General features: G+C 36.7%; 1 protein-coding gene across 2 annotated transcripts in view; it reads right to left on the minus strand.

Moving 5' to 3' along the window:
- Window positions 1-2,898: 2,898 nt before the first annotated feature.
- CDC5L (cell division cycle 5 like) overlaps window positions 2,899-26,531 on the minus strand; it is a 45,424-nt gene continuing 21,791 nt past the window's right edge. The window contains exons 11-16 of one of the 2 annotated variants that reach the window (XM_082412481.1): window positions 26,331-26,495; window positions 25,020-25,100; window positions 23,638-23,880; window positions 20,821-21,018; window positions 7,823-8,035; window positions 2,899-7,050 (exon numbers count right to left, since the gene is read on the minus strand). In XM_082412481.1, coding sequence (XP_082268607.1) covers window positions 6,946-7,050; window positions 7,823-8,035; window positions 20,821-21,018; window positions 23,638-23,880; window positions 25,020-25,100; window positions 26,331-26,495 — 1,005 coding nt within the window. In that variant the 3' untranslated portion in view covers window positions 2,899-6,945. The remainder of the gene's footprint in view (window positions 7,051-7,822; window positions 8,036-20,820; window positions 21,019-23,637; window positions 23,881-25,019; window positions 25,101-26,330; window positions 26,496-26,531) is intronic. The other variant, XM_082412482.1, reaches the window with a different exon arrangement.

Below are 26,531 nucleotides of genomic sequence, written 5' to 3' on the forward strand. Positions count from 1 at the left end.
ACTGGAAAGGAATAATAAAAAATAGATACTGCAGAAAAAAAAGATCAGTGAACTTGAAAGACTGCAGTAGGATTTATGCAAGATGTGGAACAGAGGAGAAAAGGAATAATACGTTTTTAAAAGAACAGAGCCTCAGTGACATGTGGAATATCAAGCAGTCTTAAGAGACATGCCTACCACAACATGATAAAACCCACCGTAACTGTAAGGATAGAGAGGTCAAAAGTAAAAGGACAGAAAAAGATGCATACTGACATAGTATCAGATAAAGCAGGCTTCAGGACAAAAAATGTTGCCAGATATAAAGGACATTTCACAATGACAAAAGGGACAATTCAACAAGACACAATAATCCTAAACGTGAGTGCGGACAATAACAAAACTCCTAAACGGAAAAAGCAAAAACTGACAGAACTAAAAGGAGACATATATGCAAATCCACAACTATAGTTGGTGATTTCACCGTATCTCTCTCAGCAACTTACAGAACAAGTGGAGAGAAAAAAGCAACTAAGTATATAGGAAACTTGAGCTCTACCAATCAATGTGACCTAACTGGCATTTATAGAACATTACAGCCTGCAGAATACACATTATTTTCAAGTGAACAAGGAGCATTCACCCAAACAGACCATATGGTAGACCATAAAACAAATTTCAATAAACCTAAAAGGACTGAAATCATCCAGAGTATATTCTCAAACCACAATGGAATTAAATTATGAATCAATAACAAAAAAATTAGAACAGTGTTTGGCAGTAGAAATATAATGCAAGCCACACACATAATTTTAAATTTTCTACTAGCCACATTTTAAAAAGTAAAAACAGGTGAACTAATTCTAATAATGTTTTATTTAACCCACTATATCAAAAATATTCTCATTTCAACATGTAAGCAATATTTAAAATTTGAGATATTTTACACTTTTTCCATACTAAGTCTTCAAAATCCAGAAAGTTACTTAGAGCACAACTCGATTTAAACCAGGCACATCTCAAGTACTCAACAGTCACATGTGGCTAGTGGCTACTAGACAGTGCAACTCTACATAGTAGTTTAACAAATATGTTAGAGCTGGTAATTTTAACACCCATCTATAATAAGTTATTGCATTTTTCCCCCTGAAAGGAAAAAATCTTGCCTTGAGACAGACTTTTGAAATATTTAGACCTATCTTAAAAAATGTTAACACATCAATCATCGAGGTTACCAATTTGTCGTCAGACTTTCACTCCCTTTTTTCACTCACCCACTATCCCAGTGGGCAAAACACTTCCCAATTTTATCCATCGTTCTCAAATTTAGCTACCACTCATTCCATGAATACCTGTTGGCTACTTTGGGGTTCTCCTGTTCTTACACAGATGCCCCATTGCCTCCCTTTTATTTTTCCTGCACAGACATGAAAGCGCACAGGTCCTGTGCCTGTTTGTGGTTTATCCCCACCCCCTCATATTTTGGAGTCCATGGGGATAGCTTGTTGTCTAGTTCTTATAAGTGCTGTCCAGGGGTTTTTAGTTGCTACATTTTTATGTAGGGAGTAAGAAAATTCAAAAATCTAAAAGATATTCCAGCCATCACCATCATTCCAGAATTTGATTTTCTAAACATATGCATGTATGACTGATAAAACTAAAAATTTTAAAGAGAATATTGTCTGCACTCCCCTCCTTGGCTTTATTTCTGACTCCAAATGTGGAATAAAGGGGACACAAACGATACTGCCGTGTGATACTAGAGTTGTGACCTATAAACATTCCTCCTTTACCAGTGACACATTATTAGGCGTTCTCAGCAGAAGGGCACTGGAGGGGCACTACAAGTGGAAGGGGCTTCACTCCCGGTTCCGGTGCTTTTCCTTCTTGCTCCTAATGCATCCTTGTCAGCATGTGGCTTTCTTGCCAGCGGGAGGTTCTCTGCCAGCAGCACACTCTCTCCGGAATTTTGCTGGCACCTCATGAAGCACCTTTCCTCCAAGGGTCACAGGCACCCCAGCAAGTGACTTCCTAGCAAGTTTCCCTGACACCCTGCCTGCCACCTTAAACTGTGGCACCTCAGCAAACTTCTCCATCCAGTGGGCCACACCACACTGTCTTCAATGAGACCTGAGTATCCGCCTTGGGGGAGGAGAGAAAGGGCTCTTTCAAGTTTGTTCCTTCCTTGGGGACTCTCTCAGTCTACACGTAGTGGTTGCTCCCTACATCTGCTATTCAGGTGTTTAGAGATGTCTGCCCCTCTCAGTGGTTAATCCCCTGCTACCTAGTTAATAATTCTTCATATTGAACCTTCCCTGTTCAAACTACTGGTATTTCTTTCTCCTGAATGGATCCTGAACCTTAAATGATAACACAAATCATTTGTAAAATTTACAAGAGGATGTATTTTTTTTTTGAGGATGTGTATTTTCTAAAATCACTAAGAAAATTAAAACCAGGAAATTACAGTCCATTTAGGAAATGAGAGAAATCGGTGAGAAAGCATAAAACAAAATCACAGAAGACCAAAGTGAGTAATTAACATAAAAGCAAATGGATTAGACTCCCTATTAAAATGCAAAGACCCTCCAAATGGGTTGAAATATAAAATCCAACATGACACACTGTTTAAGAGACAACTAGAAATTATATGAAAGTTAAAAATAAGAGGATAGATAGTTTATCAAGCAAATACAAACAAAAAAGAGGAGAAATATTCTAATATCAAAAACAGTAAAATTCGAGGCAAAAAGCATAAATAGGAGATAAAGAATAACTTTAGACTAGTAAGTCTTCCTTATGAATTGTACCTAACAGACACAAGTATTTATATACTAAGTAACAGCATCAAAATATACAAAGCAAAAGCTAGACAGACAAGATGAAATTGAGAGAAATAACTATAATAGGAGACTCTAAGACAATACTATTACTCTATGGTAGTTTATTAAAAAAAAAGAAAACAAAAATTGAATTAAAGTGGTTGAATAGATACACATTCACCTCTATCCCACACAAATTGAATAAACTTTCATTTAAAACACCCATAGAACACTCTTAAAAAATGCTAGGCCCCCAAACCGCAATAAATTCTTAAAAACAGAAACCACATAAGCCATATTTTCTTTCAAGATAAAAATGCTACAAGTACCAAAAAATGAAAAAAAAAAAAAAAAAAAAGGCCAACCACACAGGAATTCTTAAATACTCTTAGTTACTGAACCAAAAACTTAAGACACAAAAATAAACTACTAAAACAAGACACATTAACATAGCTGGGATGTGAACATATTTGAAATTAGAGATAACCAAAAACCTTCAATGTATTCAACTGTATACAAACAAAAAGTATCAGACTCAAAAAGGTACAGGGAAAAAAATCTAGAGCAAACAAAGGAAATAATAAACATAAAATGAGAAAGTAATACATTTTAAAACAAAATCACAATTGATAAATCCACAGTTTTCTTTTTTTTAAGGGAAAAAAAGATACCTTTAGCAAGTCTAATCAAGGGGAAAAAAAATGGAAGAACTAAGATAAATTTCTTACAACTTAGAAGTAGCAAGCTTAATAGAAAAGAGACTTTTTTATTCTCTATTAAAATTATACAATGTTAAATTTCAAAAAAAATGAGAAGTTTTCTGGAAAAGTATAAATTTAGTAAATAATAAACACAAAAGGAGATATACATTTTAAAACAAAAAATTTTAAAGTTACTTAAACTTAAAAAAACATAACATACTAATAGCACAAAAGAAACTGGTAGTTATCAAAAATTTATTTCCTAAAAGGAGTCTGAACTCAAAAGTTTTATAAGCATGGTCCTTCAATTCTTCATGGAACAAATCACTCCCATGCTATAATATAACTGCTATATTAACTGTTATATATAACTACAGAAAAATATATACAGTTATCCTATTCACTTTATAGAGCTAGCAAAACCCCTATGTCAAAACTTGGACGATAGCCCAAAAGACCAAACACACTCATGTAAAAAAGCAATTTTCCTAAATAAAATATTAGCAAATCAAATTCTATAGTAGCAATAGGGCAGTCACATTTTAGGAGAAATGGATTCCAAAGGACATCCCATATTTCAAAACTAATTTTCCCAGGAAAATAAATGTAGATAGAGGATGCATGGTTGGAGAGCGTAAGTCTACAATCACTGTAGTGTATTTTTTTCTTTGAGGCTACTTTTTCTTATCTCACCATTATTTCTAATATTGATAATCTCAAAGAGAGCTCTCACTCATACTGGTGGTTTCTTTTGGCTCTTTATCACATTTAATTTCTGCCCCAAATTTACTGAAACTTGAACGAGCTTTTGAACACTAGTTTGTATACCACCACTGAATGAACGCCTGTAAGAGAATACAATAAAGGTGAATGTTAAAACAGCCACCCAAATTGCTCTCAGAGGGTGTTGGTAAAGAACCCCGAGGCATTACAGGACACTGACAAAGGATGGCACATCTGTTTATCAGTTAAAGCTGCACTGCTAAAAGGCAAAAAATCATGAGCAGTTTACAATTGCAGAAAGACTGCCAGGTTCAAAATGATGAAATTCTTGGTCATTTTTTAGGATATGGGTATGTGCATTACTTCAAATTTCAAAAACAAAGTGACTCTTTATTAATATTATTTGATCAGCTATTTTTAAACCTTATAACTCAAGTCTACATACAAAGCAAGTAAACTGTAAATCTTTAAAAAAAATTTTTTTTAACTGACCTGACTGCAGGAATTCAAAGATGGTTTGATGTTGGAAAATCTATTAAAGCATCATCAACAAATCAAATGAAAAAAAAAAGAAAAAACCAAAAAAAAAAATACGATCATCTCAATGGATACCCAAAAAGTGTATCTGACAAAGTTCCAGAGCCACTTCTAATTCAAATTCTTTAAAATCTAAAAATAGAGGGTATTTCCTTTCTAGATAAAGAATACCTGATTCAAAACAGCCAACCTATAGGTAAAACACACCCATTAAAATGAGAAATAAAACAAGAATGTCCACTATCACCATCGTCATTATTTAACATTTCAGCCAACAAAACATGCAATAAAAATTAAACTATTAGAAGAAACATTATCATTAACCATAGATCAAAGTATTTCCTAAAAATAACATGTGAAATTACTGAAAAAAGTACTAGAATTAAGTGACTAGATACCTGGAAAACATAAATTTATTTATAAAGACTACAAATGAGACTACAGAATTATTACTGCTCAAATTCTTCCAACCTGTCTCCATCAGGACTGGCTCTATCCTAGTTTGAGTCGCTATTGTTGTTTGCCTGGATTACTGCATCAGGCTCCTACATTAACTGGCTTCCCTACCTTCAGCCTGGTGAGACATAACAGTATAGCCACAGGATAAATCTGATAGTGTCATTCCTTTGCTGAAATCTTCTCACAGCTTCCCATCATAGTTAGAATAAGACCCAAATTCCTTACGACAGCTTCCTATATGGCCCTATCCAACCAGGACTCATACAAATGCCATTGCTGACGCTCTAATCACACTGTCTTCCTTTCTGCTCCTCAAATACACCGAAGCGGCTTTGTGCTAGTTCTTCACTCTGTCGGCACTGCTCTTCCCTGAACCTCACAAGGACGGCTCCTTCTAAGATGCCAACTACATCTCCTCAGAGAGCTCTTTGATCATCCAACCTACAGCAGCCACCCAGGTACTATCTCTCATCACCCTATTTTAATTCCCTCCACTAAATCTAAAGTTCACGATCTGATACTTTTCCCTGTATGTTTGGTATTCCTCCCACTAATGTCACCTACATGGGAGCAAGAACTTTGTCTTAATAACTGTTCATCTCCAAAACTTAAATAAGCGCCTGGTGCATAAGAAGAGTCGCTCTTCTTCCCTGAATTTTCATTGTCTATCATTCTCAATAGACTGTAAACTCCACAAAACAGGAACCCTGCCTATTTTAGTCACTGTTCTATCTCCAGGACTCAGACACTGGCTATACAGTCAATAAACATCTGACGAATGAATGAGTCCCTCCATCCCCTCCCTTTAATTCCTAGCAGTCTAAGATTAAGCAAACTTTCTGGTGAGTCCAACATATTACTGGCTTACACTGAACTGTAGCCAACTAACGATTCCATATGAATTGTTATAAAGTTAGATCTTCCCACCTCTATGCATTCCCCAAATTCTACACTTGTGTGACTGACTTGTTTAGATAAACAAGGAGCTTTAATAAAGTCTGATAGTACTGTTGAAATTAATCTTTAAAATGCCTTCGTCAAAAAAATGTTTACAAGAAAATAACAGGTCAAGAAAAGTTAAATCTTTTGAGTCCTAATCCATGAACTGTGTAAGTAGCTGGGCAGAGAAGAGACCTTCCTAAAGTTAAACTGAAAAAAACACTGAGGTTTTAAAAAGTTAATCTATCTTGTCAATGTATAGAGAAATGACCATCCTATGCAAAAACAGTCAAAACTAACAAAGCCACAGAAGGATTGCCTCTTAAGGATTTAAATTAAGATACTGGATCGCCATTTTGATCACCCGAGAGTTACTCATTAAATATGACACAGAGTACAGAGTACATATTTGCTGGTTTGTGGGCACTCTAAGTATCTAATTACTTCAAACAAAAGGCTACATTCTCAATTTTTTATATTTTGTTTTTATTCGAGAGTTTACTCCAGGCAGTTTAAAATCAGGCTTTTAAAATTAAAGGCCAAAACTAAAAAAAATCTGCAAATATGACACTTCTAAAAGAATGATCGTCTTAATAATTTAAACCCTAAAATGTCCTGTGGAGTTACAAAGTCTTTATACATAAATGTGTAAGATCGATATCATTTAAAATAAACAACTGAAAAACCACAGATGGTGGGCAAATTTGTCGATGAAGATAAACATCAGTATCAGCCTTCCAGGGTATGAACACCAGCAATTAACTCATCTTGTGAGAGAATATGCTTCAGAATTTGGCCTTTAAAGTCTCTTTCTCCAGCAGCAAATCAGCGTATCTATGCTGAAGTTCCTTTTCTCTTTCCTGTTGTCGTTGAACATCTTCTTTTAGACACTTGAAGAAACAAAACCATTAAATAATTTTTTCATATGTAAGCACACTGAAAATTAAAAACATCTTATGGTACTTTATCATCTTACAAACGGCTGAGTTAAGTCAACACTTTCAAGAGGTAAGTATTCCCCAAAGAGAAACAAAAATAGTAACTACTTCTGCTATAAAACCAGTCCTGTGGCCATTCTTTGATATGGTCATACAACTACCATCTTGTTATAAAACCTCTGCTGCTATCTCAAATAAACAAGCCATTATTGTCCTATCGATACCCACAAATGCACTTAAATAAGCCCTGGCTGCCCTTTATCTGGGCAGGGGCTATCATGCACACTTGGCAAATAAAGTTAAACCAAATCTGGCCAAAGGAACTTGATGCTCTGGGATGACTAGCTACTGATATATTCCCAGCATCCTAAATTACAAAACAAAAAGACACTGGTTTAATGTACCTCAGAGAGCTATATGAATGGGACGCAATTAAGTTTCAGGGGAAAAAATCACAAGGGTTACTTATTCCATTTCACAGTGCATCTATATACAAAACAAAAAATTAGTACAGGAAAAGCCTGTGTATCCAAAACTGGCCTGGTCTATCCACCTACACACAGGCAATTCTAGACTAGAAAGTCAAAAACTTTAGGCTCTCACTGAAAAAAAGCCAGTCAATGTCAACTGCAAAAGATAGCCTGAACGGGAAAGGAAAAGAAGAAAGCCCTGATTATTCTTTGGAGCTCTCTTTCTAAGCAATGCTGCAAGCCAATAACGTTACCTCTAGCCTCCGGGGAATAGCAGAATCTTCATGTTTCTTGAGTTCTTCAAAAGTGCGTAACTCCAAGTAAGCCTGCTCAATTTGGTCCCATAAGTCATTCAACTGTTTCATGAGCCCCATTGCACGAGACTGGTAACCCCCAAGCAAAATTTTCATCTTCTTTTCCATCTTTGCAGCTCTCTTGGCTTCTGTCGTCATGTGACCCCTGTTTATCTGGGGGTCGGGGAAGATCACATCAGTACACATGAGAAAAGCAGGCTAAATAACAGGACTAAAAAGGCACAACTGGTCATCTACTACCTCAAAGCAAAAGTACATTAGATGCAATCTCTATCAAATTACCCATGACATTTTTCACAGAACTAGAACAAATAATCCTAAAATTTATATGGAACCATAAAAGACCCAAAATTGCCAAAGCAACCCTCAGGAAAAAGAACAAAGCAGGAGGCATAACCCTCTCAGACTTCGGACAATACTACAAAGCTACAGTAATCAAAACAGCATGGGGGCTTCCCCGGTGGCGTAGTGGTTAAGAATCCACCTGCCAATGCAGGGGACATGGGTTCAAGCCCTGATCTGGGAAGATTCCCACATGCCACAGAGCAACTAAGCCTGTGCGCCACAACTACTGAGCCTGCACTCTAGAGCCCACAAGCCACAGCTACTGAAGCCCACATGCCTAGAGCCCGTGCTCCACAACAAGAGAAACCACCGCAAGGAGAAGCCTGCACACCACAACAAAGAGTAGCCTCCACTTGCAGCAACTAGAGAAAAGCCTGCGTGCAGCAACAAAGACCTAACGCAGCCAAAAATAAATAAATAAATAAATAAATAAAAAACAGCATGGTATTGGCACAAAAAACACACACATGGATCAATGGAACAGAACAGAGAGCCCAGAAATAAACCCACACACTCACAGTCAATTACTCTTTGACAAAGGAAGCAAGAACTTACAATGGGGAAAAGACAGTCTCTTCAGCAAGTGGTGTTGGGAAAGTTGGACAGCCGCATGTAAATGAATGAAATTAGAACACACCCTCACACCATAATAAACTCAAAATGGCTTAAAGACTTAAATATAAGACATGACACCATAAAACTCATAGAAGAGAACATAGGCAAAACATTCTCTGACATAAATTATACTAAAGTTTTCTTAGGTCAGTCTCCCAAGGCAATAGAAACAAAAGCAAAAATAAACAAAGGGGACCAAATCAAACTTATAAGCTTTTGCTCAGCAAAGGAAACCATAAACAAAACGAAAAGACAACCTACTTGCAAATGATGCGACTGACAAGGGCTTAATTTCCAAAATATACAAACAGCTCATATAACTCAATAACAAAAAAACAAACAACCCAATCAAAACATGGGCAGAAGACCTAAATAGACATTTCTCCAAAGAAGACATAGAGATGGCCAATAGGCACATGAAAAGATGCTCATCATCACTAATTATCAGAGAAATGCAAATCAAAACTCTACCTCACACCAGTCAGAATGGCCATCATTAAAAAGTCTACAAATAACAAATGCTGAAGAGGGTGTAGAGAAAAGAGAACCCTCCTACACTGTTGGTGGGAATATAAACTGGTGCAGGCACTATGGAAAACAGTATGGAGATTCTTCAAAAATCTAAAAATAGTTTCCATATGATCCAGCAATCCCACTCATGGGCATATATCTGGACAAAACTATAATTCAAAAAGATGCATGCAGCCCTATGTTCACAGCAGCACAATCCACAATAGCTAAGACATGCAAACGACCTAAATGTCCACTGACAGATGAATGGATAAAGAAGATGTGGCACATATATACAATGGAATACTACTCAGCCATAAAAAAGAGTGAAATAATGCCATCTGCAGCAACATGGATGGACCTAGAGATTATCATATTAAGTGAAGTAAGTCAGAAAGAGAAAGACAGATACCATATGAGATCACGTACATATATGTGGAATCTAAAATATGACACAAGTGAACTTACCTACAAAACAGACACACAGACATAGAGAACAGACTTGTGGTTGCCAAGGGTGGGCGGCAGGGGAGGGAGGGATGGACTGCAAGTTTGGGATTAGCAGATGCAAACTATTATATATAGAATGGATAAACAACAATGTCCTACTGTATATCACAAGGAACTATATTCAGTATCCTATGATAAATCATAATGGGAAAGAAAAAAAATACATTAGAGTTTCTTATACTTCAACTATCTTAATACAAAATTAGGCTTAAGGGCTTCCCTCGTGGTACAGTGGTTAAGGGTCTGCCTGCCAATGCAGGGGACACGGGTTCGAGCACTGGTTGGGGAAGATCCCACATGTCACGGAGCAACTAAGCCCATGCGCCACAACTACTGAGCCTGAGCTCTAGAGCCCGGGAGCCACAACTACTGAAGCCCATGTGCCACAACTACTGAAGCCCATGTGCCACAACTACTGAAGCCCGTGCGCCTAGAGCTCCACAACAAGAGAAGCCACCACAATGAGAAGCCCGTGCACCGCAAGGAAGAGTAGCCCCCACTCACTGCAACTACAGAAAGCCCACGCACAGCAACAAAGACCCAACACAGCCAAAAATAAATAAATAAATAAATTTTAAAAAAACAAAACAAAATTAGGCTTAAGAAGGGCTTCTCCTGCACTTGAACAGTTTTACAGGTTAGTCCCAAATAAATTATTCATAATAACGTCACCCATGATTCAATCTCAAAGAAGGCTTGAATTTCACAGTATGGGGAAAACTAACCTTTACCTCCAAAAATAACGTTTGCCATCATTAATCTGCAACAACTTTGACTGACAGCAATGCATCTTCACCACCTATATCTCAAAAATGCACTGCTATATATTATACATCGAGCACATTTTTAATAACTGAATAATATCCAATCAATGTACCAAAGCTGTGATCAAAACATAACCCCTTCAAAGTACAAAATTAGTAGATTATTTTTATAAGGTTATAATCCTAAATTTGGCATAAAACCAAATAAATGAAAGAGAATATCACATTTGGTAACAAAAAAAAAAACGTAATTTTTGAGGAGCAAAAAGACACAATAAAATTAAGAGAAATGACAGTTTTCCTATTAAATATGTATACTGAGCACAAGTGGGCTGCCTCCTCAGATGAGTCTAAAATTAGGTGAAAAGAATTTAAAATGTATAAACTCACAAGAGAACTGGAGAGGGACAGTTAGCAGAAGGTTTCAACAAAACTCTAGAGCTGATGCAGAAGGGCAGAGAAAGCCCCGGCTTAGAGGGTCCAAGGAGAGACAGCTGAGAAGGGAGGAGATGTGGGATGCAGAATCCCATTAGCATAACGCCTTCTCTAGGTGTACATTCTATGTCCCACAATGTTATCACTTCATCATGACGTGCAAATGCTTGTTTCCAACATACAACACTTAAAATTGTGAGGTCAAAGCCTTAGGGATAACTATTAAATCTGTGTTAATTTCTTTGTGTCTATCTGTTCCTCCCCCACCCCCCTCCAAACTGATTCCATCAAGTGACTTCTATAAGCAATCAAAACTAAGTAGTTTCAGGATAATAGATACCCAAATGATACTCTGTAATTCATAATAACGTAACTGAGAGCACCCTGTAACAAGGCAGACAGTGTGACAGTTTTTTTCCTGAAATACTCAATGTGGCGGTGGGGGGAGATAAGCACAAATGGTCCCATGGGAAAATACTGTCAAATACAAAATATTGATAAGAAAGCTGTTCACAGGATTTTTTTAAAATATTTAGGAACAACATAATCACCAAAAGACATATATAGCTTTCCAAGATAACAACTTTGAAACATGCACTTCAATGCATTACGTCTGATTTTAAAACAAACATGTCAATCTCAATGCCTTTTTTTTTTTTAGAATATGTAAGAACACCAAGAAACACAGTGTTCCCCAAAATATAAAGTACACTTCTACTAGAAAAGTAGTACTTCATACCTATCCATCTCCAGCTTACTTTACTGAAGTCAAAGTCAAATAAGTCTAGGGCAGAGGGGATGGCAGGGAAGGGACACGTTGCATGTGCGCCTTAAGAACATGAGATGGATCTAAAATTAATTTACATAAAGCTCTTTTAAAACAATTCCTATCTTCAGCATTTTATAAAAGTTAATAAGCTTTTATTCCTCTGCAAAGCACTTGAAGACTAAATCCATGAATAAATAATGTCCTTTATAAAAGAGCCATTTTCCTCTAACAGATAACAAATCAAAGTGAGTTCCACAGCAATGATCTGTCTTCTAAGAGTCAGGAAATACTGGGCCAAGTCAGCAGCACAGTGGAGTGGAGAAGTGAGTCACTCTTTCTACACAGCACGGCCACCCAGCTGTTTTGAGTTGATGTAGGTTATTTAACCTCTGCATTTCCTTTTCTCCATCAGTAAAATGGCAGTCATTGCTAAAAGTTACTATGAACCCTAAGATAATGTACAGAAAAGCCCTTAGCCACCCAGTAAGTGAAATGAAGTTAAGCAGTCAACAAATGTTAGCTCTGATTACAATTATTATAGGTACTACGAGTTTAACCATTTTGCTCTCCTCTCTAACGGACCAAGGGACTATGGATGACACTTTAAAACCCTCCTTTAAATTCCGACTTCAATTTTAAAAATGATGGAGATCCCCTTCCTGGGGCTAAAGCAAGGAAAAACAGCTGTTCCTTCTTGTAAGTGAGCAGTTTGCCTCTTGAGGACCACCACACCAAGTAACCGGTACTGGAGCACATTTTTTTAAGCCAATGCTGTTCAACCCCAGCTAACCTTTAGAATTAACCGTACAGCTTTTAAAGTCTACCAGTGCTGTAAACCCAGAGACCCTTATTTCAATGGTCTCAGACGACTGTATTTTTAAAGCCCCCAGATGATTCTAATAGGCAATAAGGATGGAGAATCCTGTTTCAGCCACTGTCATTACAGAAGCTAGGTGTCAGCTGTTTTCTTTTAACTAGACCTACCAAAAAGTCCTCATTCCCAATAAAAAGTGAACTAAATCCATAAGTTAGTTGCATCAAGTTCCTTATACTATAATTCAGCATGTTCCAAGAATACCAACATTAGATATTCTAATCACATGTGGATTCGAATACACGTTCCAAAAACCTTAACAGCAGAGAATTTCAAATTAATACATACTTTTTTAAATTAGTCATACAAATTATCATTTTTATTGGTTAAGATAATTCAGTTAGCTATACACTGCACTCCATGGAAATCCAATTTCCAATTTGGTATAACATCATAATACGCTCAGAAAGTGTTTAATTAGTCATCAAGGCACATTTAGTATGACTGGTACCTTGTATCTGGGAGTTACCTCACCTCACACAGTTGAGTCATTTATTATTCCCAAAACACCAAAGATTTAAAAACTGCAAAGTTGCTAATGCCAACAATTTTATTAATGCCAACAATTTTATTTAATTTAGCTCAAGCTTTATTAACATCTTCTGGCTCAAATATTGTGCTAAGATTCCAAGCAAATATGGTAATAAATTATACCAAAAAATTAAAGTACAGAAAAAAATCAAATAGCTATATAAGTTAGTATAAAAATATAAAGAAGAAATGGAATCCAGCTTTTAATATTCAATTTTAGCTTACTTATCTTACATCTGCCATCTGATCGTTAAAACGTAAAGGAAGATATCTGCACACAGTACTTTGTAAAATGCTCAACCTATGACTGCTCGATACATTTTAGGAGGAAAATAAACTAACCTATAACGTCTGGCCTTTTCCTAGCCAATAAATCTCAAGCATGAAACGCACATGCATGTATGGAACAGAACCACCTTAAATCAGCCCCAACTCCCCCGCCCCACATTCATACACAGAAACAACATTAAAGTCCAACAGCGTATAAAAACTTATTGTTTAAAATATGCAGAATTGAGAAGAACCAGACTCAGGTTTAATCAGATTAATATTTCTAAGCCCTTTTAAAAAGTACAATTAAGCATCAGCAACTGCCCTGCAGGACAACTTATTTTGAACAAAACAGTATTGGCTTAAGGAGCTTGCACTGCCTCTTACAGCTGATTTACCAAAAGTTCTTCGAAAAAATGATTTTCAAACCACTGCATTTATAGCTGATTTACCAAAAGTTGTCAAAATCATTTTTTTCAAATCCTTAACTGCACTTAGAGATATACTTTAAAGTCTTCTTAAAACATCTAACAAAGTTAGTAATGGAATTAGGATTAAATACTTTGTTCACGTGTCACCAGACAAGCCTCCCAAATATGATTATAATGGAAGTTTGTGCTTAAATATGTATCAGCACAAAATTTCTAATAATCTTAAATGAAGTTCACTATAACTATTAGGATTTTAAAGCAGGGCAACACTTGATATAATTAAAGCTGACTACATCCAAAATAAAAGCATAAAGTTCAAGAGGAGATGAATGAGAATATATCTAATACAAATGTGTAGGGGGACCAAGCTGACGAATTTCATGCATCATAATTCTGTTTTACGATATGATGTCTGGAATTTGTTTCAAACAGTGGGAGAGGGAGAATAACATGAAATAAGAGTGGCTGTCATAGCTGGGTGATAACACGTGAGGACTCATTACACTAGTCGACTTTGGCTTGTATTTGAAAAGTCCCATAATAAAAGGTTTTTTAAAATTCAAATTCAGGGCTTCCCTGGTGGCGCAGTGGTTGAGAATCTGCCTGCCAATGCAGGGGACACGGGTTTGAGCCCTGGTCTGGGAAGATCCCACATGCCCCGGAGCAACTGGGCCCGTGAGCCGCAATTACTGAGCCTGCGCGTCTGGAGCCTGTGCTCCGCAAGAAGAGAGGCCGCGATGGTGAGAGGCCCGCGCACCGCGATGAAGAGTGGCCCCCGCTTGCCGCAACTGGAGAAAGCCCTCGCACAGAAACGAAGACCCAACACAGCCATAAATAAATAAAGTAATTAATTAATTTTTTAAAAAAAATTCAAATTCAATATCTACTCTAAAGGATAACTATTTTGTTAAGACCATACACCACAAACTATGAAACATCAGTACAATGAAACATAATGGAGACATTAAAATTTATAAGTATGTCAACTACTTCAACATACCAAAATGTACATATGAAATGTTAAAATCCACAATTATGTAAAATTCATTTATATTAAACAAAATCTGAGCCTTTAAGTATTACGCAAACCTCTCTCCTAAAATTGACCCATGTCTCATATTTCAGACATTCATCAAAATTCAGGGAACAAAAAACTTACCCAGCCTGTTATTCAAGGTGAATAACTTGATAAATATCAATTTAATCTAATTTAGCTAACACTAAGAATGATATGAATCTAAGAAACATGGGAGAGAACTCCTACTCACTAAAACTTGCCAACTGCCAGGCACACAGTATCTCATTTAATCTTACATTATCTCAAACTCTCACTTCCATGAGACTAAAAAACTATTACACACCCAAATTTTACAGGTAAGAAAATTTGAGACCCAGAGAGGTAAGTAACTTGCTCTAGGCCACAGAGTCACTAAGAGATGAAGCTATGCAGTTGTGTCCCACTTGAAAGTCCAACACATTAGGCTACACCACAGCTAATAAACCAGATGTCCTCCCTGCCTCAGCCCCTGAAATGCAAACATGCCTGAAGAAAGTCAAGCTGTGGGGCTAAATGGCTTAATGTCACCAGACAGTTCACTGAAAAACAAATTATTCTAGACACACATAAACAAGATCTCAATTAATGAATTTGCCCATCGTTCCTTCCCTGATTTAGACATTAACCTGTACATAGGCCACTTATAAGAATTTTGTTTGACACTGGAGAAAAGCATTTCCCCTGCTTATATTTTTTAATTCCTAATTCTTTTATTCTTAACAAGCTATAAAACTACAGGAAAACAAACATCTCAGAAATTTTTATGGGCAAAAAAGGTTATTTGACAACTTTTTAAGAAGTTGGGCAGAATGTAACTAGAATAATTATTTACAGATTTCACCAAAGCTAATCCTTTGCAACAGACTTTAAAAAGAGAGTAAGTGATGTTTTTTTTTTAATGATACTTACAATATTATACTATTAAATGATCCCAATTTAGTTTTAAAGGCCTTCCTCCTTTCACCCACACATAAATATGTGTAGATGCTCATATATTCATCTTTTTCTATCATATTTAATCTTATACATACACACACCGCAAGATGTTTAAGGTGATTACATTTGAATGGTAGGCTTTTCTCTTTATTTTTTTTTTATTTAAAATTTTCTACAAAGTACAGGTATTATTTTTAGGAAAAAAAAAAAAAGCCTACAAATGTTATTTTTTAAATGCATAGAAGAGAAACTGTCTAAAAAAGACTGGCCAGAGACCAATGGAAAACTGATGGTCCCCAGGAGATGAATCAGTGGAACCATAAGTGTTTCCTCGGGTCATTACAAAAGGGGGCTGTATGGGACTTATAAAAGTGTAATTGTTACTTTCAAACTCACTAAGTTTGTTAAGGTTACTAAGCTTAAGTAATTCCAAAGTAAACACATAATCCTTGGGTCTCCAATACTGTCTTCAGTTAAAGTCTGTTACACTGAGGTTCAGAAACATTAAGAGCATCCCTTACTGAAATTCTTGCTTGGGGACCCAGAATATAACCTTATACCACTAGAAAAACAGGTTTCAGGATACCTAAAATAAATATAGTTAATGGCAGCTCCACTTCCTAGTCCATCATTCCACAATATGATCCTATAGCAGTAAAGATGTGGTTCAGCCACCAAAATGTTTGCAAACAAGAGACCACGAGTGACTCTCCTTTAATCTCTATACTGTTCACTAGCATTAAGTTTTAGCAGTGAACCATCTCTATATTGATGAGATGCAGGTCCAATTTAGTGATTATTGTCAGCATCTATCAGTTAGCAACCATCAGATTGCATCCCTGCAAAGCAAGCTAAGCAATAAGGCAAAACCTTACTAAACACATCTCCAAGAACAGTAATGTACCAATAAAGCAATGCCGAGAGCATTTTACATTTGCATAAGTTAGGAAATGAAACTCATAAACTGCACGAAACAAATTCAACTCAACGTTGAGGCATAACAAAAGCAACACAGTTTTATCATAGGAGATCTCTGGTCCAGCTCCCAGAGTTCTTGCTAGAAACAACCAAGAAATCTGTTAATGCCTTTAAGGGTCATGGCAGAGAGCAGAACTTAAGAATGAGAGCATTCCAGAGTACTGAGGACTTGTCTCCTGCCACTGCATGCCACCCCACACACCCCCACAAGGGAACATAAGCGCAAACCTGCTGAGATACAACATATAATCCCTCCACCCCGAACTGCCCACCAACTTCATCCCTACCCTAAGTTTTCACTCTTTAAAGTATTAAGGGAATTTTTTTCCTGTGTAAAAATATCTAACTTTATAATGAAAGTCACTGAGAAAATGAGATCCATTGTGCAGCCAATTTTGCTGAAATATAACCATTCAGTAAAGTCAGGGGTCCCCAAAAGAGTTCTACAAATACACTGAGAAGGATTTTAAATGTGTTATCTGTGTTCTTTAAGTTACTTTATTTCCAAGAAGTCAATGTTACATAGTATTTCTTGACTAAATTGACTGTGCCAGTAAAATACAGGGAGAAGTATTACCCCTGGACCTAGTTTCCACCTCTAAGGAAAGCCTTTCCATTTTTACAGCTAACATGACAAAATCTGCTTTTCAGCCAAACTTCCTCAACACAGCAGTTTAGATACTATTTCAAATAATATTAAATTTAATGGCAGGCCTAAATTCAGACTTCTCATTTCACTTTTGCACCTACTGGAAATTATTTCACTCAAAATAATTATGTCTTCAGACGATTTCCTATTTCCACTTAAAGTGGAAACAAATTAGAACACTTCAAATTCTATTTGCACTTCCCAAATACAGTAATGACTCATTTATCTGGCATCGGAAAATGAGGTTCTTCTCCATTTATCTGGAAAACCCTTAACGTGAAGTCCACAAGAGCAAAGAGCTCATCTGCCTCGTTCCCTGCTATATCCCCAGGGCCTAGTACAGGGGTTGGCACAGAGTAGATGCTCAGTAACATTCACTAAATGTGTGATTAAATAAAGTACTAAAGCTTTTTACTTTTAACCACTTGATGAAAATTTTTCTAGTTATAGCCATCCCTCTTTTTGTTTTTTTAAAAACATAACACTGAACAGAAGTTAAGCTTTTCTTATTAACTGCGGTATCACTATAAAGAGCAATCACTCTACCCCCCTACCATATACCCATAATACCCTAAAAGCTATTCAAATAACAGGGCTTTTTGCTGCCATATTTAAATGGCCTCAACATGCTATGTTTTTATAACTTTTCCTTTTCTGATATTAGGTGTCATTTCTGTTTGCAGCTGCTGCCTTATTTTACACACAAATGTCTGGTAAGGTCCTGAAATTAATTCTACCTCCTAAGCAGAATAAAATACATGGACTTGGTTACAATTCAGAAGTCTTTCCCACTTACTTCTGACCTGCAACTACACTGATTCTATTTATTTAACAGATTCCTTGTACCACCCACAACATTCTACATAAAATCTGAGATGGTTCTACTAGTTTTAAATGAGTATCTTAAGGATTTTCGGTTAAGTTCTAAGTTTCAAATATTAATCAGGAGTAATGGCTCAAAGACTAGCTCCAATATAAACCTCGGGGCATATTTTTTTAATCCATTTAGGAGACACCAACCACGACAAAGCTGGATTTCATCTTGCTTGATACGCTGTGATAGGGCCATAATTTAGATTCACTGTTCCAGAGTTCATGGCAGCAAAACTCAAACACACTGGCAGCCATGGTGTACTGTGCTTGCACAGCAAGGCATATCTCCCTGAACCTAAGAGTGGAAGGATAATTTAAGTACAGCCTTTAGTTTATATAATACAACTGGAGTTCCTTCCCCACAACAAACTTTGAATAATGTTTATAATTTAGCAATCAACTGAAATGATGAAAGAATTACAATTGAAATAAAATATTTATGTATTTCAAACCAGGAGAATTGTGTCTTCAAAAACTAAAATAAGCTAAGACAAACCTAGTTCTGAATTAGGGAATGAATACAAATAAAATGGGGGACTTGTTTATTTGGGTTTTTGAGTCTCTTTTCTTCTTTTTAAAGATTTAATAACTTTCGTTTGAAATAAGCATAGTTTACTAAATTAAAGGATTTGATTACGTGTTCTTTAAAAGTAACTAGTTGGGTAAACATTAAAGCAAGTTATCCAGGAGTCAAGAAAAGAAAAATTCCTTCAGACCGTTTTATGAATATTCTTCCAAAATCACCAATCCTTCAGCAAAAATAGTTCAACGGAAGATTTCAGTTCCTGGTACTGAACTGAACAAAGAGAACCACATGTTTTTAATGGTTGCTTATAAACGACCCAAATAAATCTCCAAAAGAACAGCAGTGGTTCTCTCTGTATTTTTCCCTTCAAAACTCACAAGATCAATTCAACACAGAAATAAAAATTACTGTACTTTATGGCACCACTCACTTTGTGACACATTTATTTGCTGTCATGAAAGTTAGTGCCTCAACAAAGTAAATGAGATTTAGGGAAAAACTTTTTTTTATATTTTAAGCAGCACAAAATGTCCTTACCACTTGAGGAAGAAAGAGTTTACCCACCTCAAATGAGATTTTCAAACTAAGTGAGAGACCTAAGTATTTACGTATAAGTGTTACAGGAAGCTTTCCAAATAGCTTTCCAATCAATTATGATGCTGACCTTAGATCAGAATTACACTGCTAACTACCACTTTTAAGAAATGAAGCCTACATAACAGAAAATATAACTTAAATTTAACCACTGATGTTCTTTTTACTTTCCCTGACTTTGTGAATTAAAACACAGAGCAACAGCACACCCTGCTGGAAGTTAGTAACACAGCTAGAGTAACCAGCAGCACTGGATTGCTAAAATTTCACCCCAGATGAGAATTACTTCAGAAAGTCTGATTTCCCACTAAATGATAAAAGATGTGCACAGGCATTACCATTAGGGTCTATACATGTGACCTTAAAGGTAAAATCAAAAATGTTAATTTTAATAGGATATCGCTTTTTCCAGTTCATTTCCCTAGCCCCACGCAGCCCCAAACACCCCTAAGTGATTTTACTATTTTTTTATTTTAACCCCAAATAAAAATATTTCCAAATCTACTTTCTGCAGAGAAATTGGTAATCACATAAGCGGAATTTGAGACCACTTTGATTGCCTGAAGCACCCCTTTCTCCTTCCCATCCCAAGATATCCTGGCCTCAGAAACATCCCTGAAGACCACCATTAAGAATTCACAAGGCAGCCTAGCGGTCTGTGAACCACAATTTACATACCATTGGCAAAACGCATACACAGATTCTGGAATTCAAAACATGCAGACTATATTAAGAGACCACATGCCATGAAACTCCCATCTAGTACGTTTCAACATTTTCACAGACATGAAAAATCACGGAAGCCATTGTCTGGATAATCCAGCTCAGTGCTCTCTCTGTAACAAACTGACAGGAATCCGAGGATGAGCAGAAAGGTACCAAAGTTCTGTAAGTGTGCCCTTCTGGCTACAGAAAGAAAGCTCCCTGGTACACTGAGATCCCCCCTAGAGAAAACTGCATTGCTCTTCTAGCACTGCTGTACACTCTTCTGAGTGACCAGTGTTCACTTCTTGGCTCTTTGCCCCCACATCTAAAAGGTTCTGATTGACCTGTGGTCAACTTGGAGGGCACTCTTCATCACGAAGGCCAGCAGTTCTGAAAAACCAATGAAGAAGGCCAAGGAAGATCAAACACTTCAGTGTAGTTTTTCCTCAAGAAATTCGAAAACAATTACCTTAGATCTATTTTTCTGAAGTTGTCTCCAGTGGTGTTATCTGGTTCATTATTTCAATCAAAGTACATTTAAATTAGAATTTTAAAAGGATACCAACCTCAAGCCTCTTTTCCAGTGACTCAATTCTGTCCTTTTTGCTAGCTAGGTTGGCCCGTGTGTAGCGACTCTGCCCAGGAAGATATAAAACTTGACTGTAGCATTCTTCCCACACCTGGTTATAAGCTTCACTTGAGAGTTCTCCGTGGCTCATACCTTGTTTTACCACTTCCATCTCCTGTACCAGAACATCCTGGGCCTGTTCACAATAATAGTAACAATAAGCTTGAGTACTAGAGATACTTGCCATCAACAAAAAGCTTTAAAAGACTAGTTTTTACTCCTCTGGGCAAAGACAATGAGCTCTGGTTAACTGTTTTTTTTTTGGAAGGGGGTTATAATACCTAAGCAAAATGAATTAAGAAGCCTAGAAGTCAATGCAGGTTGATCTGAAAAGCCAAGCATCCATTATCATCCCTGATAATGTAAACGTCCTTTGCCTTCACTCATTATAATAGCAGCTACCATTTCTCAGATACCTACTATGTGCCAGGAACTGAATTGAGAAGTTTTACCTACTTTATCTCCAAACAGCACACCACCCTTACAAAGCAGTCATCGTTAACCTCACTTTAAAGTTGATGAAACTAAGGCTTAGCGAGGTTAAACCACTTGTTCAAAAATACAACACTAGTAAGCGGACAAGGCAAGATCACACCCAAGCCAATGCTTGGGCACCAACGCGTGCTGGTGCTCCTCCCACTCTACCATCCCCCGCTACACTCTGGACTTCCCAGTATGGTGAAGGGGAAGTAGGCGTTTTTTTGACACCTGCCTTTTTTCTCATCTGAAAGAATGTCCCTGCCATTGCCAGAGAATAAGACTGGAGGCACAAATCAAATAATGATGGGTCATAGACCAGCTTCTGTTCACTAGAAAAGATACGGTTTAAGATGACAGAATGAGGATGGAGTTGGACAAGCGTGGGCTCCAATCACAGATTTAGCATTTAAGTAGCTATCTGAACTTGCTGAACTTCTGTGAGCCCATTTCTCATCTGTAGAGTGGAGATAATACCTAATATGTTTGTTATGAGAATTAAGTGATACAGTATACACAAAGAGCCAGCCCAACACCAGACACACAGACTCCATGAACATACCACATGAACTTTTTCCAGCCCTTTGCTTCATAGCTCATGAAAAACTGACAATTACTTTTTGTGCTTTATAGAAAGCTTTCAATCACTCCAGGAACATCAGAAAATAAACACAGGCCAAAATACATAAAGTCAAGATAAATAACCAGCATATGAAAAAATTTAAACAAAAAAATGGAAAATCAAGTCTCTAGAAGATAAGGAATAGATACTTTTAAACAATACCTCTTAGGGGAAATAATGGAAACAAACCAATTTTAACACACTTAATGAAAATCAGGCACTGTATCATCAGAGAAATGGTATTTCACTCTGAAACTGTACACAGTAAAAATTTACAAATTCAGCTCTTATAATAATTAGGAGAGAGTACAGCTAAGTTCTATTTAAACCGTCCCTAAAGAATCTGCTAAGTAAATAGCTGCTTCAAATTCTTCGGAACAAAGGGGACTATAGATAGATAAATAAAATATGGGAGGATATTTAAACTACTGTGTAATCGTTTCAAATAATTCCAAAGCACTACTTACATTATTATCAAAAAATTTATTAGAATTTGTCCCTTATAGAATCTCTATTAGCAACAACGTGATCTTTATTTCAGGTTTCCATATATACAATAAATTTAGGAAAATTTATTTCCTAAATTCCATCTTCCCCTCATATTTTCACTCTAAAAAGAGGAAACTGTTCAAGCATCAAGTTCATTGTCTAATTCTCACCCGGTTCGGTGACTGAATGTGCCTGCCAAAGCGCAGGCACTCAACAGAGGACAGCTTCCATGGCACTTACTAAAAGGCAGCAAGTCAAAATTACTCATGAATCAGGGGCAAACAAACACAAATCTAAACCCTCCTTCCTTTCTCTATTTTCTTTTTAAAAGTCCTATAATACACATGTATCACGTATGCAATAAGAAAAAGAGAAAGTAAGAAAAAGAGAGGAGAGAGGGAAAGTGCAGGAGAGAAGCCAGACAAAGGAACCTTACTGGTTTTCTCCCAAGTTAGCCCATTCTAATGGATGGGTCCATCACTGCCCCTCAGGGCGAAAGACTAAAGAAAAAAGACTTTTAAGCTAATGACCACTCTGCTTCCAACCATGAAACTAACTCTATTATCTTATGCCACTGTACAGATTTCTAGTCAAAATCACAGCTGTTTGCTCTGTCAAAGCAGAAAGAATAAAATGCATATGGAGGAAGAGGCAGGACAGACTTTAGACAAAACATTTCTTTATTTCCTTATCCAAAAGGGTAGGGGGAAATCATGTCAGGGGAATGAATTCAGTGAATATTTCCTTTCTGTGAACAGGTGAAAGATTTAATCTGTAAATATTTTTAATATATTCTTGTTTTTTCATAGTATTCTAAATAAGTGAGGTTTAAGTATTAAAGGCATTCCACCCTATTCAGAGACAGCAGAGTTAAACACAGAAAATAGCAACTGTAGCAACTATCAATCAGGCATACACCCATGAGACAACAACACTCTGCCATCAAAGCCAGTGTTTATCTGATAAAGGCCTGCCACTGAACATGGGAAGGGGTGGGGGGGGGGGGTGGTATGTCCTTTGCATAACACTTAATATGAATATTTATCTCTTAACCATATATTTCAGTTGCTTATGAACATCAATAAGGGAAGATATGTTAATGTTTGTCCGTGATACATGGGTATCTAACAAATACTTAAATCTTGAGACAGAAATATTCAAGGATACCTTTTTCAGCTCTTCTTTGGAAAACTTTTCATAAGTGTTATGTTCCAGATAGGAAATGTGCTCTGCATTATTGGTACCAAATCCTACAGTTTTTCCTTTTTTATTTCCAGATGGTTCATAAGGGTGATGTAGAAGGTCATAATGAAGCATTGTGATCATTTCCTTTTTGATTAGTTCTTCACTTTTCTGTAAATCTGTCAGAGGTGGTTCTACATTTAAGGGTCTTAGAATAGTTTCATTTACCTAAAATTTTAAAACAAGTACAATTATTAAACATGTCACTGCAACATACTAACGTTATTAGTTCTACTAGCATGAATTAAATACAGGCACACCTTATTTTACTGGGCTTCACTTTATTGTGATTTGCAGGTAGTGTGTTTTTTTACAAACTCAAAGTCTGTGGCAACCCTGCGTTGAGCAAGTCTACTGGCACCATTCTTCCAACAGCATTTGCTCATTTTGTGTCTGTGTCACATTTTGGTAATTCTTGCAATATTTCAAACTTTTTCATTACTATTCTATTTGTTATGGTGAGCTGTGATCTTTAATGTTACTACTGGAAAAAGATTACGACTCAGGCTCAGAAACTTAGATGATAATTAGCGTTTTTTAGCTATCAAGTAGTTTTTAATTAAGTTACGTACTTTTTTTTTTTAGACATACTACTACTACACCCTTAAAAGACTACAGTTTAGTGTAAACATAACTTTTACATGCACAAGGAAACCAAACAATTCGTGTGACTCGCTTTATTGCGTGACATTCTCTTTACTACAGTGGCCTGGAACCAAACCTGCGATATCTCCGGTGTATGCCTAAAGCAGTTTTACATTTTCAAAAGAAATTATTTTCTTTTTTTCTTCAAAATTCTTATTTGGGGACTTCCCTGGTGGCTCAGTGGTTAAGAATCCGCCTGCCAATGCAGGGGACACGGGTTTGAGCCCTGGTCCAGGAAGATCCCACAGGCCACAGAGCAACTAAGCTCATGCACCACAACTCCTGAGCCTGTGCTCTAGAGCCTGCAAGCCACAACTACTGAAGCCCGTGCACCTAAGCCCGTGCTCTGCAACAAGAGAAGCCACCACAATGAGAAGCTGGCACAGCACAACGAAGAGTAACCCCCGCTAGCTGCAGCTAGAAAAAGCCCGCATGCAGCAGCGAAGACCCAATGCAGCCAATCAATCAATCAATCATCAATCAATTTATTTTTAAAATTCGTATTTGTACCAGTGAAGCATTTCAAAGATTGGATCTGGGAACTGCTTTACTATATTCCAGAAAGTAGATGAAATGTCGTTTTATAGACTTTATAATATAAAAAACATCAATCACATAAAAAGAAACTTAAAATTTCCTAAGCCAGAAATTCTAATACTTACTTCTGATGGTCTTGGCAGATCTTTCTGGACAGCTTTGTGCATTCGTTTCATTTCCTTTACACGCTCTGCATCTCGTATGGCCTAAAAAATTATTTTAAAAACCGTTTTTGCAGCTAAACAGTATTTGACACATTTCAGTAAAGCTGAAAACACTTTAGTCTATAAGAATGTGTATGTTCAAGAGCTAAAGCTGTAGGAATCTGTGTTAAGTATGTAGAAAGGCAATATAAGGCCACTAAAATTAATCAGCCTATTCATTCTCCTGTTACAGTAGAAACTAAGAACTTCCAACGTCTACCAGGAGCATTCTCCAGATTTACATGGCTCCCTCCATCAGATAATCATTCTTTTCTTGTCTAAATCAAATCCTAAATGTAGAGGGGATGCTTCCAATTATCCCTCGTGCAACACAACCTTTCCCTTCCACCTCAAAAGCTACTAATTTTTAATTTAAAAAGCCAGCCAATGAATGTGTTGTTTCCTGATTCTTAAATTATGAATAATGTGGGTTAACACATTAGAACTGCAAACCAGTTCTGAGAGTAAATGTAACTCAAAATAGCTAAGAGAACTAAACACATAAAGTATTATCATCTATTCCCCACCAAAAATCACATTCATGTGGTTTCCCTCTAAAACGATTTCCATTGATGCCATTCTCAATCCAACCCTGGGAAATTATTCAATTTCTAAAACCATCCTGAAATGGACTGCAGCAAGAATGCCTGAAGTGGGTCACATGATCTCAGTTTTAGTTCAAGTTTCACCAGTCTCCAGCCACAAGACCTGAGGAAGTTAACTTAATTCACCTGAGCCTGTTTCCTCATTTCTAAAACGAAGCTGACACTTATCCTACTTACATCACCTGGTTGTTATGCGCAAATGAGAAAGTAATTAACTAGAAGATGTATTAGTAGAAGGTGTTACTAATTTTATTCTGACGCTCGCTACATATCCAAAGCCACATTTTTTTATTAGTTTACGCTGATGAAAAACCATTTACTCAACCAATCCAAGATGTACTTGTTTTTAAGACTGATAATAACATCTTTTCTTGGCTAGAGTGAAAGCAATATCGAAAAGACTATTTATATGTATTTTAAAGAAGCATAATGAATTTGACAGGATATTTAAATGGCTATCCATATAATTATACATTTTAAGAATACCTATCAAGATATTCTAAGTATATTATGAACTATGTGAGTGAATATTATTAACGATGTAAGTAATTTTCTTCAGTGTAATTTTTTTTAATACTGAAAGAACTTTTAAGTAGAGATCTTGAGACATGTAACCGTCATCACCCACCTGCTTCCGTGCATCCACATCAGCAGCATCTTCAATGTAAGTATCATCTATTTCACGGTCTTCCAGTTCCTTCTCGGCATTTTCTGGTAGAACAATTTCAAAGTCATTCTTAGGGGCAGGAAGGCCCAACAACCCTAAACGGAGGTGTTCACGAGATTCTCTTTCCTGTAGAAAAAAATTGGTCCTTCTCAATTCATACAC

Source organism: Balaenoptera physalus, assembly GCF_965194825.1.
Source record: "Balaenoptera physalus genome assembly, chromosome: 11".
Lineage (NCBI taxonomy): Eukaryota > Metazoa > Chordata > Mammalia > Artiodactyla > Balaenopteridae > Balaenoptera > Balaenoptera physalus.